Raw genomic sequence first — 16,350 nt, forward strand, 5'->3', positions numbered from 1 at the left:
TCCTTTAGGCACAACGCTCGCAGCCTGCCAGCAAACACATTTATCCTCTCTGTCTGTCACTTCAGTGTCCAACACTTCCCCCAACAACACAACACACAGGCACACACACACACACACACACACACACACACACACACCCCACCCCCTTTACCTTCTGGTCCCTCCTCGTCCTCCAGAACTTATTCCTGTCTCTGCTGTGCCAAGAGAGAGTTGAAGCATATTTTGAAGAACCCTTTTAATGGATGTCTTGTTATTTCACAGACTGATTTCTCCATCGTCATGCTTTCACATTTGCAAGTTTTAGGGTGTGTCCTCTATGTCAATTTAAGGCATTTGCTAGTTGAAGAGGGGAATTTCAGAGCAGGGATGGTATCTAAGATCTTAAAGGCTTTTATGTTAGGTGTGTTTGAAAAGTGTGTCCCATTTCACCAAGTTGGAATATTAATGGGAGGGAACTAATCTTTCCTGCAAAATAGAGAAAAAGTCCACTGAAAAGAGAATTACAGTCTATGGCAGGAAGCCTGTTGGACATTCATCTCATCACAGGACTGCAAGGCCAGTTTACTCAGGAATGCGTGACAGTGTCCAAATAAAAATCGATTATCAGAGTTAGGCTTTATAGCACAGTTACTGTGCTTTTAATGAAAGGAGCACAGAGTTTAGATTGAGTATTTGCTGGGTTCTTGAAAAACAAGGAAGAATACTTGGGCTGCAACTAATGATTATCTCTATTAATGATTCATCTGCAGATTATTTTGTTGATTAATTGATAAAATGTTTTGTCTATAAAATGTCAAATTATGAAAAATAATATTATTATATAATTATGATTTCCCACATTCAAATGTGAAGTTTAAATTCCCGATATTGTCCAACAAACAGTCCAAACCTTAAGATAATACATTTACTGTAATACCTAATAAAGAAAAGCAAAAATAATCATCATACCCCAGCAGCTAAAACCAGCAAATGTTTTGGTATGTTAGCTTAAAATCATTTTTTAATTATCAAAATAGTCTATGTACATTTTTGTCGATGTACTAATGGATTAATTGAGTTATCGTTGCAGCTTTAGATTAATCTGCCCATTTTAACTCTTTCTTTTAGGTATCAGAAAATGGAAAAACAGTCTCAACGTAATTTCCCAGAGCACTAATGAGGTTTTGGGCTATTGGTCAGACAAAACATGCAAAGATTTCTGACTTAAAATAGCAGAAAAATGTTCCATTTCTGCTTTCTGCTTCATAGATAACTTCAGTGATTGAATGACTATCAGAATTGTTTTCATCTGATCAACTAATCCTTAAATTGGCTCCTTTCAGTACTAGAAAAATACAGAAAGAATTTTATATAGTCACTGTTACACAATCCACAGCTGGATAATACATATTTTAAAACTCTGTATATCACTCTTGCAAATTAAAAATGGTTAGGAGACCGTCTTATATATGTGAGGGATCCATGAATTGTATAATTATACAAAAACTAGCAGGGTTTCAGATGACTGTGGACACTGGGCTTGCAGTGAACATGGGAAGCCCTTTGGCACACTAGCTGCAACAGCTGCTCAGCCCACCCCCCTCACCACCACCCACCACTACTACTACCACTTCCAGGGGCCAGAGTGACGTAACCGCTGCCTCGCTCTGCTGCCAGCCAGCACATCACGTGACAGAGGTCACTAGTCAAACCGTGTTACCATCTCCCAGCCCCAGGTTGTGGGAATCATAACATCCATCGTTCTCCCCGTCACTGCGTGCCTCGTTTCCCCTCTCAGAATATTCTGTACCATGAAAACACAATGGAGTATAATCTCCAGATGTTCTTGGTTTGGCAAGGGTTTATCAATCAGCAGCCGACACCATCAGCGATGTTAATCTGTTCTTGTTTGACATGCAATGCGGTCCAAATCAGGATGAGGTTTTATGCTGCCTGTGGCACCACACTAAAAAACATGTACTGTCCAGGAAATCTTGGCTGTGCCATATGAATTCTAATCCCTCTCCCAGCAAGGCTGCTAGTCATTGGTGCCATTTTGCGTAATAGCCTTCAGAGCTGTGTCTTGTTAGTACATGATTGTTTGACTGCTCACGTGGCCTGTGGTAATACGCTGGAGATAAAGCTGATCCTGGTCTTTTATAGGGTGAGATTTCATGCTGGAAGTCACTGAGTCCTTAAAAATAGTACAAAAGTGTTACACAGAAAATCACACATTATTATAATACAACTTACTATTATGGTTTTAAAGGGCGATTTTTTTTTTTTGCTGCCGGGTCAGGTCAGTCCATTAAAATTTGTTTCACTCTACACATTTTCAGTTCTGTTTTTTGTCTCTTAGGCTTGAATGTGAGAATGAAAGAATACAAACCCTGTTCCTGCAGTGGTGGAGGAGTAATTGATTATGAAGTTGTTGTTCAGGTTGTGGCTTATATCCATTAGCATGATCCTCCCATGACTTACAGTAAATAGATTATAAATGTGTCTGAAATCTGTCAGTTACAAGCAATGCACCAAATATCTGGTTATTGGCACTGACATGATAGAGTTGTGTAATTTTGTGACTGTATCAATATATCATGTTTTGGAAGTTATGCACAGTGAAATTATACTTTTTATATAAGACTGAGTGGTGTGTTTGATCAATTTTGCAAATATCTATAAATATGTTTATGAAAAGTAATAATATAAAGTCAAAGGATAAGGCTGGTGATTGCCTATATTTTTCTTATTCTTTACAAATCTAAGAGAGAGGCAGAGCCAAACCAACAATGAATTGATCCAACTTACAAGTTGTGTGCGTGTGCGTGTGCGTGTATGTGTGTGTATCCAAAGCCTGATATATCTCATTCCTCTGAGCTCCATTATTGTCCAAAAACCATGGCAAACATGGCAATGAGCCACACCGTTGAGCTGACTGACATGTTAGTTTGCAACAAAGAGTTTGATTCCAGTCGTTTGTTTAGAAACCGCTCCAAAGACAAATAACTATCACATTTTAAGTCTCTGGAGAGTAGTTCTGTGGTAAGGCAAGACAACTTTAGAAAAATTGCTAGCCATATCTTTCAAAGCAGTGCTTCTCAAACTTTTTATGTCAAGGACCCCTAAACTGACACAAATTAGACCACTGACCCCCATTTGATAAGATTTTTGCTTTTGGATGTTAATAGAAAGTGTATGTCGAGAGAGAATGGAGATAACGTAAAGAGAGAGTCAAGCTGCTGCATCTGCTTGTGCTGCCATGTTCTCACACATTTTGTTATTGTGTTACTTTGTCCTGGGGGTCCCCCTGGTACCTCTTCAAGGACCCCCTTGGAGTCCCCAGAACTGACTCTAAGGGACCACTGCTTTAAAGTGCAAAAAAAAGAAAAGCAAAACACTGTGATGGAAGTAGTTGGGAGTTGTTTGGGAGTTCCTTGAGAGGCCCTGAAGTGGACGCACCGTGTATGAATAACACACTTAGCATAGCTTACATCAAAGGAGGTAAAGCAAGACTCGATGTCACTTTGCTGCTTGTTTCCTATCAGTGAGTCAAGTGTGTGGTCTGCCACGTTCAAACTATCAGATGCTTGCTGAGTCATTACTACAGAGTGCTCCGACCACTGCACTGGCAAGGAAGACACCTACACATGATCACACTCATCGGCCCACTGAGTGTTTTTTTTTGTCACTTGTGTTTTAGATTGTGTGAAAAACACTTCATGTTTAAATGATGTACACGTTAACAAAATTTCCACCGGCCTGTGTTTTGTCAGTTGTTTTGGATGCTTTGTGTAAATTTGTGTACGCTAGATTTACTTGGATTACCACTGAGACAGCAGACCTGCATATTTGAGGAAGTGAATCATGCTGATGTAATCACAGCATGTATGTTTGCATGCTGAAGTCGTCTAAATACTCGGAGTTATATCTCTCTAAAAAGCTGTGAAAATGTTCAATGGTGCATTAGAGATGAAAGGCGGCCTGCTCTCTTCATGTGGGGTCCTGCTGTTTCTCTGCAAGTGTGCATATGTGTGTACATGTGGGTTAGTTTTCAGACAAAGATATTACAGAAAGAAGAAAGAAGTATTCAAAACCAAAATCACCCAGGCAACTTGGGGAAAACTCTGGGAAAGGCTGTTTTTTTTTTTCATTAGTTTTGTTTTGTTCAATTAAATTCACTCGAGTTTTTTTTTTTTTTTTCTCAGCGAGCCTCTTTTGACAGGCAGGTGTCGTTTTGTCTCTCCAAGCTCCACCTCCTTTCTCTCTGTTCAAGCTGTGACCTGCTTTGCCAGAATAGTACAATACTCACTCTCTCTCTCTTTCTCTCATCCCGCTCGCTTCCTATAACAATGAAGACGATACCTGCTGATCTGGCAGCAGGTCGTTGTGAAAGTCAACATAGACCTGTCTAAAAACTGTCCTCCATGCGACGTCCCGTCTTCAGCGCCACAGCTGGCATGTTCCTCTGGGAGTCGCCCATACTGGCATCATGCGTGTCCATGTGGGGGCTTCTCATGCCAGCTGTCAGCCCCTTTGTAGGTGGCTCTGCGTGTCTGGAATGACAGACTCTCAGAGCATGTGTTTCCTCCTCCATAACTGGCATTATCTGCCACACCCATTTCTGCACAATGTTGACTGGAGCCAGAGAGAGCTCCACAGGCAGTATTTGCTTCTAGCCAGGAATCACGTTTGTAGTTCTGTCTCACTTTGATAGAGGGGAGAGCAGTGATTGTTTCTGGGCTTTGGTTGCCACACACAGAGGTTTTTCTGTACTCCTGATTTCCCCTTTTTTTAGATATAACCCCACAGTCTTAGTTATGATGGTCATGTTGTCATTGTTTACTACTTCTCTTTAATTAGGAGGGAGAGAGTGTTCCCACGCCATCATCTCAGTTAAGCTCATGAGCTGCAGGGTTTGCCCCCTGCTGGCTGTTGACGGTAGGGAACAACAGTGTCAGAGGTTCTCAGGTCTATTAGACATTGATCTTGTTGCAGCATGAGAGTCTTTAGATCCAATAAGCACCACTTACTGAGTTTATAGTGTAATCACTGCTTTTTAATTGCTGTTTTGCCTGCTTGACTGTTATTAGCTTGTTTTCCTACAATACTGATTTTTTTTTTTAAACACATGTCAAAAGGCTACGTTGAAGAGATGACTTGTGCGCAGATAAATTATGCACAGGATTAATCCCTATACTGTATAATTAACCGTGATTATAATATGTAGTTTGACACCAGTCAATTACTGCCTGTTGATTTTTATACAAATTCTTACAGATTCATAGTCTAACTATTTTCTGTCAACTCCAACTTGCACTTATTGGGTTAGTCAAGGATGTTAACAGGTCTATAACATGTCGGACAACCAAGCCCAAAATACAACCTAAAATGTATCTGTCTGTCACACCCCAAATATATTAACACTGACATTTAAGACACATTTAAAAAGTTGGAATTGGATACTTTCTTATATAAGACTTAAAATAATGAATTAACTATGAAAATATGTTTGATTAATATATAGTATATTATAGTATAGAATAGTAATTGATCATTTTTTAAGTTGAATTCCACACATTTGCGGGTTGTGAAAATGTGCTTCTTTTCTCAGGCTTCTATGTAAACTGTTTCTGTTTGAAGACAACTGCAATGGGGATAGATATTTTCAACTTCATCTAAATTCAGCCATCAGATTAATAGATAATGAAGACGATGTTGTTAATGTCACAATGACAGTATTCAATGTGTAAATGTATTTTTTGCTTTACATCACTTATCATGCAGTCTCTTCCTCTCAGTTGCAATGTCACTTTCACCGCACATGCTCTGTACCTCACAGGCCTCACTCACACATGGTTACAGTATGTGGAAATACAGCACTCATCTCTTCCCCCTGATTGTCTAAAGTCTAAAACTCTCACGATTGTTGCCTTTGGGGTGTGCTCTGGTAATAGAGCAACAATAGATGTGACAGCCTGTCCCGACAGGATGAGAGTAATGGGCCAGGTCTCTGTCTTTGTGTGACTTTACAGTGCTTGTGTCGTTCCAACCTTGTGGCCAAGTGGCCCATGTCTCTGCTAATTCCCCACCTGCCTGGGTGTCTGTGCCCCTCTGCTAGCACCCTGCTGCCCCTGGCACTCAGTGCCTTCCTCAACACCTGTCCTCATTAGTCCATGTATGTCTGCCAGTCGTCCACCCAGCCCCCGCCTCTCTGCCAGATATTCCCCTCAGGCCTCACTATGTGCTTTATTGTGGTTGGTGCTTATTCATGACCTTTTAATCTGCTAACATGACGGGCTTCTATGCACTGATTGGTTTAACCTCGGAATGACTCCACTGAGGCGCCTATTCTAACTCATTAACAAACATGAGTCAAACCATGTCCTTTCTCTTGTGATCCACTTAATCTCTTCTATTTTTCACCTGTTTCCTGTTTCCTTTGTATATGTCTGTATCTGTCTCCTGTGCTGCTTCTCACACGTTCATCTGCCCACAACAGAACAATGACAACGAAACGCCACTGCACTGTGCTGCCCAGTATGGCCACTCCCGGGTGGTGCGGCTGCTGCTGGAGGAGCTTACAGACCCCACCATGAGGAACAACAAGTTTGAGACCCCGCTGGACCTGGCAGCACTGTATGGCCGCCTGGAGGTAGTGAAGCTGCTGCTGAGTGCCCACCCCAACCTGCTTAGCTGCAACACCAAGAAACACACACCACTGCATCTGGCCTCCCGGAACGGACACCTGTCTGTGGTGGAGGTGCTGCTGGATTCTGGCATGGACATCAACTATGAGGTGTGTGTGTGTATATATATATGTATGTGTGTGAACTTAAAGCTTCTGTTTGCAAGTGTTTCTTAATATGCTGTCATGGCCCAAATCATGTTGGGTAACTTAATCTGTTCTTGCAGCACTTCCTCTCACTACTTCCCACTAAAGCTATTAGATTAAATGTAAAACTCTTAAGCTCTGCAAAAGAACTGCTGTGGTTTCAAAGCAGAGCCAGCCTTGCTCCCCCTGGTGGGCCCTGTGGCTCTGACTCTGTACCAAACTGTGCCATCCATCTGTCTGGAGATACTTTTCCCTTTACTCTGCCCTGCTTTCCTCTGAATCAAGGATATAGAGTCTCTCCAGTGTCCTTCAGGCCCTGCATCCTGCAGGTTTCAATTTGCATTGCCTCGTGAGCTGGAAAATGATCTGCTTTGATTCCTCAACCACATAATTGTCAGTAGAGCAGTGGACCGAGTGGTGGGCATAAATAAGGCCAATAGGCTTTATTTATTTCAAAAATATATGTGCTGGAAAAGTATTAAAGCCAGTTTAAAAAAAAAAAAAAAAGCCAGATCCATGTAGAAGTAGTTGATGGGAATAAACATGCAGATGTCACTGCTCTCCCCATTCATGTCTCACGTGGGTGTTTGTTCTCTCTTTGTCTCTTTGTGCCTCTGGCTCTTTGCGCTTTTGGTTTGTTTTCTACTCAGACGGAGAAAGGCAGTGCCCTCCACGAAGCAGCCCTGTTCGGGAAGACAGATGTGGTACAAAGGCTTCTCAGTGCAGGTCAGACTTCTGTGCCACGCAAACAACATTTGAACACAGCAAGGCAATGAAGTACATTCAATTAATAAAAATCAGCACAGAATGTTTTCACGGTTGTTGCACCGACTCCTCCTTTTGTCATTTGTCAGGTATCGATGTGAACATTGTGGACCAAAAGGGCCTGACAGCGCTGGATACTGTCAAGGACATGCCATCCCAGAAGAGCAGACAGATAGCTGCTCTCATCCAAGGTAAAGACCATATGTACAAACAGAGAGAAATGTGGTGGGAAGCAACCACTCAATTTCACATTTACTTGCGGTGATTCAATCTTCTGTTGTCTGTTGCAGGTCACATGACTGGAAAACCCCCTGACATTGACCTTCCTCCTCCACCGATCCCTCCGCCTCAGGAGAGTCCCAGCCCTCGGAAAAGGGGTAAGATTTACCAGATGTCCCAAGCTAAGAAAGTTGAGTGTTTGTACAGTAGTAGAAGCAATTCAGTCAGCAGTTTCAACAGGAAACAATGAGCAGGAGAATGCAGTAAGAGGTAGTTATTCATTTCTTTCAGCTATGAACTTGCTTCTCTTTTATGTGTTTTTTTACATCTAATTTATACATTTTTTACTGTTATAGGTGATCTAGAGAAAATGAGCGAGTTGATCTCTGGGCTGGCCCCAGGTCCCGAGGAGGAGAGCCCATATGAAGCTCTGTTTGAAGCCACCTCTTGCCACTCTCTGGACAGCCTCACCAGTGGCAAATCCTCTGACAGGGACTCTGGACGGCCAGATAGTGAAGCTGGCAAGGTCAGCAGCAGTTTAACTGAAACCCACCCTCTCACACATACACACACACAGTGAGCTTGTCACAGGGGAATTATAAAGAGATGAAATACAGAGCTCCCACTAGAGGGTGATGGTGGTCCTCTCTCCACATGACGGGGCCTCAAACCCCTCCAGCAGTACACTTCTTGTGGTGCATAGTGGATTTACAATGCATTTCTTAACTTTGTTTTTTCAATAAACCAATTTATTTGCAACCATATGTTTTACATATTACATCTTATATTTTGCATTTTGCATAATTTACAGAAAGATCGCCTGGTTCACTCATCACATCCTGGCCCTGGTCATGAAGAAGAGATGAGCTCGGAGGTGAGGAGCCAAGATCATAAAGCTGGGAGAAACACGTTGCCATCTAACATCACAGATTCTCATATTTACTGTTTTGAGCATCCAATTACTGAACATGGTGGTACGACTGCCTTTAAAAGTTAGTTCCTCTGAGACTTTAGACAAGGTTTGTTAGCACGAAGTCACAGGGTTGTTGGAAAATGATTATCTGCCACTGAGAATGCCAGAGCTTTTTAGCCACAATCCCTTTCATGACTATTCTCTTCACGGCCGCTGCTCAAATCAAATGACTTCTTAATAAATATTCATCTGAGTGCGGCATGGGATACAGACAGAAAGAGGGAGAGAGGAGCGAGGAGAGAGGTGGAAAAGGAGAGAAGACAAAATCACAGAACTTGCCTGGCTGACCGTAGAGGATGCACTGTGAAATAACATTAGAGAAGGACATGTTCCAGTTTTTAATTTTCCTCACTGAAGAAGACATTTGCATTAAAGTATAACATCCACGCCAGCTTTGGTTGAATACTCAACAACAAGTCGTCTGTGCTGTGTATTTTTTTTTTCCTACCCTAACGTTCTCCTTGCCTCTGCTGTTTTTGTGTCTTTTCCCGTAGGCCTTGTACACTAACAGCAGTATTGATGAGCGAGGAGAGACACTGGCTGAGGAGGAAGAGGATCACACGTATGAGTTGTTGCTGACTGCACAGACCAAAGTCCCACCGCCCAGCCAGGAATCCCGATCTCATAAAGGTAACTGTGTGCTGCTTTAAGATGTACAGAATATATACATTAATATGAGATTTTATGTTTTTAGAGCCTTTCCTGGGTAAACTCTGTCCACCATGATCATTTACCCAAACACTTTTTAAAACTCCACTGTTGCTATGCTGTGAATAAAACAGAACCAGAGTACATTCATATCCTGATCAGCAAAGAGCCCTACACACACACACGCACGGTCACCCCTTGCCATGACGGTGTACGCCTCGTATATCAGCAGACCATCCTTAGTTGTGGCTGGTGAATGGCACCTCGTGTAATTGGATTAAATGGGATTAAATTAGGAGGCCATTTTGATCCTTAGCTGTTGATGTAGATGTTTTAAAACCATCCCCTTGGGCCTTTCAGCTTAGTCAGCTTGACTAGCACCGTTAGAAAACGCCACCGAGCTTGAAGGGTCCGAGTTAAATCGCTGATTTCATCGCGCTCCCCTTATGTGGATAAATGATGGTATTGAAAAACAGGAAATGTTGGCAGTTTTTCTTCTTCTACTCTGGAGTTGGACAGAAATGTTAAATGATTTGGTTTTTTCATCTCTTTTAAAACAGCTTCATCATGTCTGTATGCCCAGCGCTGTTTAAATGGCAGAAAAATAAATTTAATGTCTGTCTTGACCTGCAGACACTTCACTCTGCATAAAACATGATCTTATTATACATCACTTTCACATTCTCCCAGCATAACGTCTCTCCTGACAATCAGAACCGGTAATACATCGTCTGTAACTCTGAAGAAGTGTTGAGTAATTGAACTCTGAATGGACCGAGATAAGACTTAATTCATCTATGTCCTAACTCGTCTGTCTTTTGTCTCCTTAGATGAAAACACCACTATAAAGTCTTCCAACAGTGTCCTACCTCAGGTATATGTGTATTCTTCCTTTCATACTTCTCATATCTTCATATTTTATCAAACAATAAGTTACATTTTGACAATATTTTTTTTATACCTGCCAGCTGCCAAATCCCTTTGTAGGATCTTTACTTGTGCAAGCTGTAAGGATGGACTTTTGACAGTCAAAGTAAAGCTGCATTTTGAATTGCATATAAGGTGCATGACCATATGACCATAGCAGGATAAATGATAATAATAATATATAAATATGACAGTCATATGATAGTCAGAGATTGAGTCATATGTCACCAGAAGGCAGTTGCTATCTTAAACCAGCCCTCATAAGTTACATAACTATCATAACTAAGTCTAAACCCGCCTGCTCTATTTATTGTCAGGTCTTATTTTATTGGCTTTTTATATTTATCATCCAGTTAGCAGCTTTCATTATTGCTGCCACCCACCCACAATCCCACCTGCTGCCCACAATATCAGCTCACATCTTTTATTTCATGCTCCTATTGGATTAGCTGTGCTCCCCAGCTGCCTAATCATAACAAATGAGCAGCATGGTGTCCTCTGTGCTCTATACTGCAGCCTCTGGAGTGATGACACATCATGGTTGATGTATGCAAAAACCGCCACCAGTACTTTCATGCAGGGAATCAATGGGATAGTGTGTTTGTTTCATGTTACACTAGCTAGATAATTAGTTGGGATTATTAATAAGATAACTGGGCCAAGATTAAGCTGCCTCTAATACGATTGCCTGGCAACTCAGAAGACGTTTGGAAGATGCGTTTTGATTGGCAGGTCGGAGGTAAACTTAGCACTATTCTGCTTCTCTGTTCCACTTCAGCGTAAACCCACTGCTCCAAACGACCTCAGAGGCCCGAGCAAGACGAAAGACAGTCTGCACCCTCCTGGACGGGCGGGCCCACGGCCATCAGGAGGTGAGTTTTACCCTCTGTCCCTCAAATTGTTTGGGGTAACTTAATAAGGAACAACAACTGCTGCTGGTGATTCTGTGAGGGCAAGGAAAGATGGAGTGAACGTATCAGACTGAAATCACAAGCCAAGCATGTCAATGAAATGGGAGAAATGCATTTAAGTTTGCAGGGGGAGATGGGCTGGCTCAGATTAGTGCTGCCAGGGAATGCGTGATTGGCATTCTTGAGCAGCACAGCGGATTTGGCTTGTTGGGCACAGGCTGATTGACATTCCTTGGCAAGTGGGCAAGACTCATCTCGTTGCCAATATGAAACAGAATTCTTGATCAGATGGTGACATTCCTATCTCAAAGCCACATCCCCACTTAAAGCTGGATGTGCCATATTATCCAGTTGAGTATGGAGCAGATGTGAGGAACATGGCTTCTGGGTTTTTGCCAACATACATGCAGATATCTTTTAATAAATCATCATTTTTGGAACATGTTTGCAGAAGGAACAGCAGATAAATGCATGTAGGCAAGATACTAATGTTGCACCCTCACAGTAGGAGCCAGTCGTAAATGATTTACAGAGCGACTGCAGATACATCTTCATAGTAGGTCTAACTTTACAAATCTATTAAACATGTGAAGTTGTTTAACTGTAATGTACTGATTTATTACATGGAAGTACACGTTGACATCTTGATATATAACTGGTGGATTTGTGCAAATAAACCTCAGATGTTGAAGTGTAATGAGCTTAAACATTAACGTTGAATTGATGTTCAACAAGAGCAGCACCCGTATTTGTGGAAAATGTTTTGCTACAGGGCCAAAGAATTAGGAAGTCAAGTGTCACAATCATTAACATATTGTGAGGGTTGAGGGATGTCTGAAAAACTTCTAGAAGCACAAAAGGCGTCTTTTCTCCTGCCTTCCAGTCCTTAGTGAGATCAACTTCCTGCTCCCCTTTCCCTTTTTAAAACCACAAAACCACAAGTTGGGTGTATACAACTTTTTCGTCTCTTTTTCTCTTCTTCCACAACAGCAAGTTTAAAGCTATAGTTCCCACTTCTATACATAGCATACATAACATAAACCCAGACAACTGTCTCAGCCTAAATGTTTACTTCTGCTCATGTGTATATGATTTTTAATGTTATTGAAGCAATCTGAGATTTGATTTGTTCCCCCTGTGTGAGCATCCAGGGACCATAGCTGGGTGGATCTGCAGCAGGTGGAGGATATATGCATGGTCAGCAATACCACAGTGTTCATCATCTGTCACAAACACTTTGCTGTTCTCAGCAGGAATATAGTGTTTCCCAACAGATTTGCACCTCTACATGGTGTTTTATAGAGTTTCCAGGGGATATTTCTCACGAGTAGTAATATCATGTGATTCATACAGACAATAACAGGCATATGGCCTCCATAGTAACACCCCAAAATCTGGTTTGGAATCTTTAAGGCTATCTTTATTTTATAACTCACTGCTTTTCTTCATACATGTTGAGCAGCTTTTACAGATTTTGTTCCCCTGTTGTATCTTAAAACACTCTATAGTTCATATTCAAAGCTTTTAATGGCTGTTTCAAAAATGTACAGTTGTGTTGTAATGCTGTAATTGAGCGTAATACACTAGAAGAACTTCAACAGATGGATGCAGAAGGGCTATGAATAGAAAGCATATGTTATTTATACATGCTATATGTACTGCATAAAACAAACTACAAATATTTAACCAGATTTTGTAGTTTCCATGCTATTATGTGTTGAATATGACAACATGGGGGCTCTCAGGACCATATTGACTAGCCCTGTCAACAGAGGTATTAAATGACTTGCTTTACTGTAAATGTCCACATATCAATATGATGGGCTTAAGTTCCTTATTGACTTTCTGCAGTTCATGACCCCGGAGTTGAAAATGTCCTCCCATCTCATAAAAACAGTGTAGATTTTTCCACAGGCAGGGCATAAATTGACTTTGGACTATTTAGATGGGGAAGTGACAGCCAGCCACCGGCACTGCAGGGTCTGCAAAACAAACATGACATCATTCAGAAGATATGGAGCTCACAGTGCCAAACGAAATACTCATCCCACCTCTGCGGTGACCTCACCCATCTGTAACAGCCGCAACAACATTACATTATGTCTGTACACATTTTACACCATAAACGTGTCTGAGCAGGGGGTTCACTGGTCCCGGCAAGAGTTAACGCCGTGTGAGATTGTTGGAACCACCAGTGATGTGCTCATAGGGCGTTCACACTCCCTAGCTGCCAAGGAGAGGGTGGGTGTTTGGCTGTGGTCCTGACATGTGTGCGCAGTACACTCACTCACCTCTTCTCTTATAACACACACATACACCCACACACATTTCCTAGATCCAAGTGTTCAGCAACTTGTGAAAGGGGGAGTTCAAGGCGTTGTTTGTCACACTGGCTGACTGCAAATGGCCCCTGAAACGGTAATGAGGCAGTTTTGGATGAACTTGGACTCAGCTTTTACACGTCAAACAGTTGAATGATACGATTTTCCTCTTCCCTCTGTAGATATGACTCGTTTGATGTTTTTCATCTTTGAACAGCAATTTGAAAGAAAGCAGAGCTGAGCCCAGCCGCCTGTTTTGGTGAAGGACAAACTATAAAGTGTTGCAACAGGTCATTGCTTTCCCTTTGGTGTCACTGCCCCAAATTCCCTGTCACCAAACACCCTGACCCTGTCACCCTGGCGGAGACAGTCCACACACACACACACACACACACATACAACACCCACATACACACACTCCTTTACCATGTGTCACAGGTCTAATTATCAAGAGTCTGGCTGCTGGAGGATGGGGCGATTCAAATTTCCATTCCTGAGCCACCATTAGTGTCTAGAATTAGAAGTCGGAAAACACAGAGGGGCTGCTGGTCACACGGCAGACAACAACACACACCGTCAACGCAGCGCAACGGAAGGAAGACGGCTACAGACCCAGACTCAGACTTCAACACTGCAGCATTGATGACAACAGGCACCGTCATGCTGTGGTTGATTTGATAGTGGAAAAGAGGCTTAGGTGGCAGTAATTCCTCAGGGAGAGGGAGGAGGAAAATCGAATTGTTTTTAATTGCACTTGCCATTCCGACTCATTAAGGAGTTGTTTTTCTTGGACAAGGCAGTCGATGTAAGTTTTTCTCCTCTTATGTGATATTTCAGAGACCTCTTGTTTATTATTTTTTCTGTTTTCTGGTATATTTGTTGTGTTTGTAATAATTTATGTGCTTGAAAGTTTAGTCAGTAGTTTTGGGAATGGACCTAATAGACCAGTGGGCCTGCGAGGTTGAAGTTAGTGACAAAGATGACTGGAGCTTAGATAATAGCCCGTTACAAAACACAGGCACGGAGGCACCAGAAGATAGTTGTCAGACGGCTGCAAGCTGGGATTGGAATTCTGTTATTACTCCAGCCAACATACGCCTTTGCTTTTCTCCAATTCCTCTCTCTCCCTCCTTTTCTCTCCGTCACTCCTGGTAGGAAACAGTTACAGATCTGTTTCAGGGCTTGTGTGGGCGGTTTCTTATTAGCCCTCCTCTGAGGACCTGCCCCTCAGTCAGAAGTCCACTTTCAAGCCCTCACTAACCACACTGACTTTGTTCAATCTTTTTCTCTAGATAAGTCCCAGCTCAGCCAGGATCAGGAAGCAGGTGTCCCAGAGCAGTTCACCGGCCTCCTGCACGGATCCTCCCCTGTGTTCGACTCCCGAGAGGAGCCCCTTAGACTTCCAGGTGCTCTGCCACCCAGCCAGGGCCAGGCAGAGTCAAGAGGATCTGCCAAAGCTAAAGAGGAAGTAGCAGCAGCTGCACCGCCACCAAGCCGTCCCAGTATGGCCGCCATCCTGACAGACTGTGATCCAAAGGCAATTTATGCGACTGTGAACAAGGAGCCCAGGGACTCAGGGGCTGGGGCAGTGTCTGCTGGTAGGATGCGCCCTCCTGGGGACCTGAAGCTGGCACGCAGCCTCTCAAAGTCAGACTCAGACTTGCTCGTGTCACCTCCTAGTGAGGAGGAAGGAGGACTGGGAAACCGTAGCGAGTCTGTTTCTAACTGTAGTACTGGAAAGAAGAGGCTTGAGAAATCTCCATCTTTCACGTCAGAATGGGACGAGGTAAGTGTTCAGTCTCACCGTGTTCGGCATGTGTTAGTGTGTGCAATTTGTGCTTTTTTGACCATTCACTAATATCAAATGTTGATTGTTTAATATGTGCAAAAGCTGCAATTTGATCAACAATTCAGCTATGAGCCTAACCCTAAGTTTCATCAGAGTTTTAAAACTGCTATAAAAACAGTTGTTTGACAAGTGGAATGAACACAGATACAATACGAGCATTATGGAGCCATGCTATATCAATTTACCAACTCATGGATGATATTAAATCGCTTATTCAAACGAGACTGAAACCATGAATCCAAATGTGCACAGAATGAGCACATTGTCAAGAATTCCTCACACTGTTTTCACAAAGCTCCACTTGTTAGGCCTTAAGTCAGCTTGTGTTAAATCCAAATAGCATTTGCAGCCAGACATTTGCCCACAACTACAACATCGACTTAATAAAAACCTCAGTATCAACTTGCAAACACCTCTGTTGACTGCAGGGAAGTTAAACGGAGACTTTCTTGTCGCTCTGTCAACTCAAATCCCACCTGTTGTACCAATGAGGACCCTGTACAATTTGAGATAGACCTTGATGATTATATTGCAAAGTGTGTTTGTAGAAGTGATAGCATTTAGATTAGTACAGATAATTTCTTCAGAAGTGTATTTTTGCTGCCTGTGTTAAACCAATTTCAGCATAATTCCGTATTGAAAATTTAACTCAGCGTCATATTGTTGCATTTTTATTTCCTCAATCCTGCCTTGTGTTTGTTATCGCAGCGGGTATTCACGACTAAATATACCCCCCTCTTCCCATTCAGCACTTTAATGCTTTGTCTGGGACACAGATAAAAAGCCAGAGTCATCCTCTCTCAGAAAAGAGGAGATTAGAGAAGACAAGAAGATGGGGATAAAACGAGCGAGAAGCCGTGAGACTAAGACAAAAGACAGAGATTTGGGAATTGAGATTCAGAGAGAACATACGAGCTGCAGATCTC

General features: G+C 42.3%; 1 protein-coding gene across 4 annotated transcripts in view; it reads left to right on the forward strand.

Moving 5' to 3' along the window:
- LOC128356807 (ankyrin repeat and SAM domain-containing protein 1A-like) overlaps nt 1-16,350 on the forward strand; it is a 65,969-nt gene that overhangs the window by 17,711 nt on the left and 31,908 nt on the right. For all 4 annotated transcript variants that reach the window (XM_053316940.1, XM_053316941.1, XM_053316939.1 and 1 more), the window contains 10 exons: nt 6,479-6,775; nt 7,462-7,537; nt 7,666-7,767; nt 7,867-7,953; nt 8,152-8,321; nt 8,607-8,669; nt 9,263-9,398; nt 10,247-10,290; nt 11,122-11,215; nt 14,868-15,361. In XM_053316940.1, coding sequence (XP_053172915.1) covers nt 6,479-6,775; nt 7,462-7,537; nt 7,666-7,767; nt 7,867-7,953; nt 8,152-8,321; nt 8,607-8,669; nt 9,263-9,398; nt 10,247-10,290; nt 11,122-11,215; nt 14,868-15,361 — 1,563 coding nt within the window. The remainder of the gene's footprint in view (nt 1-6,478; nt 6,776-7,461; nt 7,538-7,665; nt 7,768-7,866; nt 7,954-8,151; nt 8,322-8,606; nt 8,670-9,262; nt 9,399-10,246; nt 10,291-11,121; nt 11,216-14,867; nt 15,362-16,350) is intronic.

Source organism: Scomber japonicus, chromosome 4 (genome assembly GCF_027409825.1).
Source record: "Scomber japonicus isolate fScoJap1 chromosome 4, fScoJap1.pri, whole genome shotgun sequence".
In the NCBI taxonomy this organism is placed as follows: Eukaryota; Metazoa; Chordata; class Actinopteri; order Scombriformes; family Scombridae; genus Scomber; species Scomber japonicus.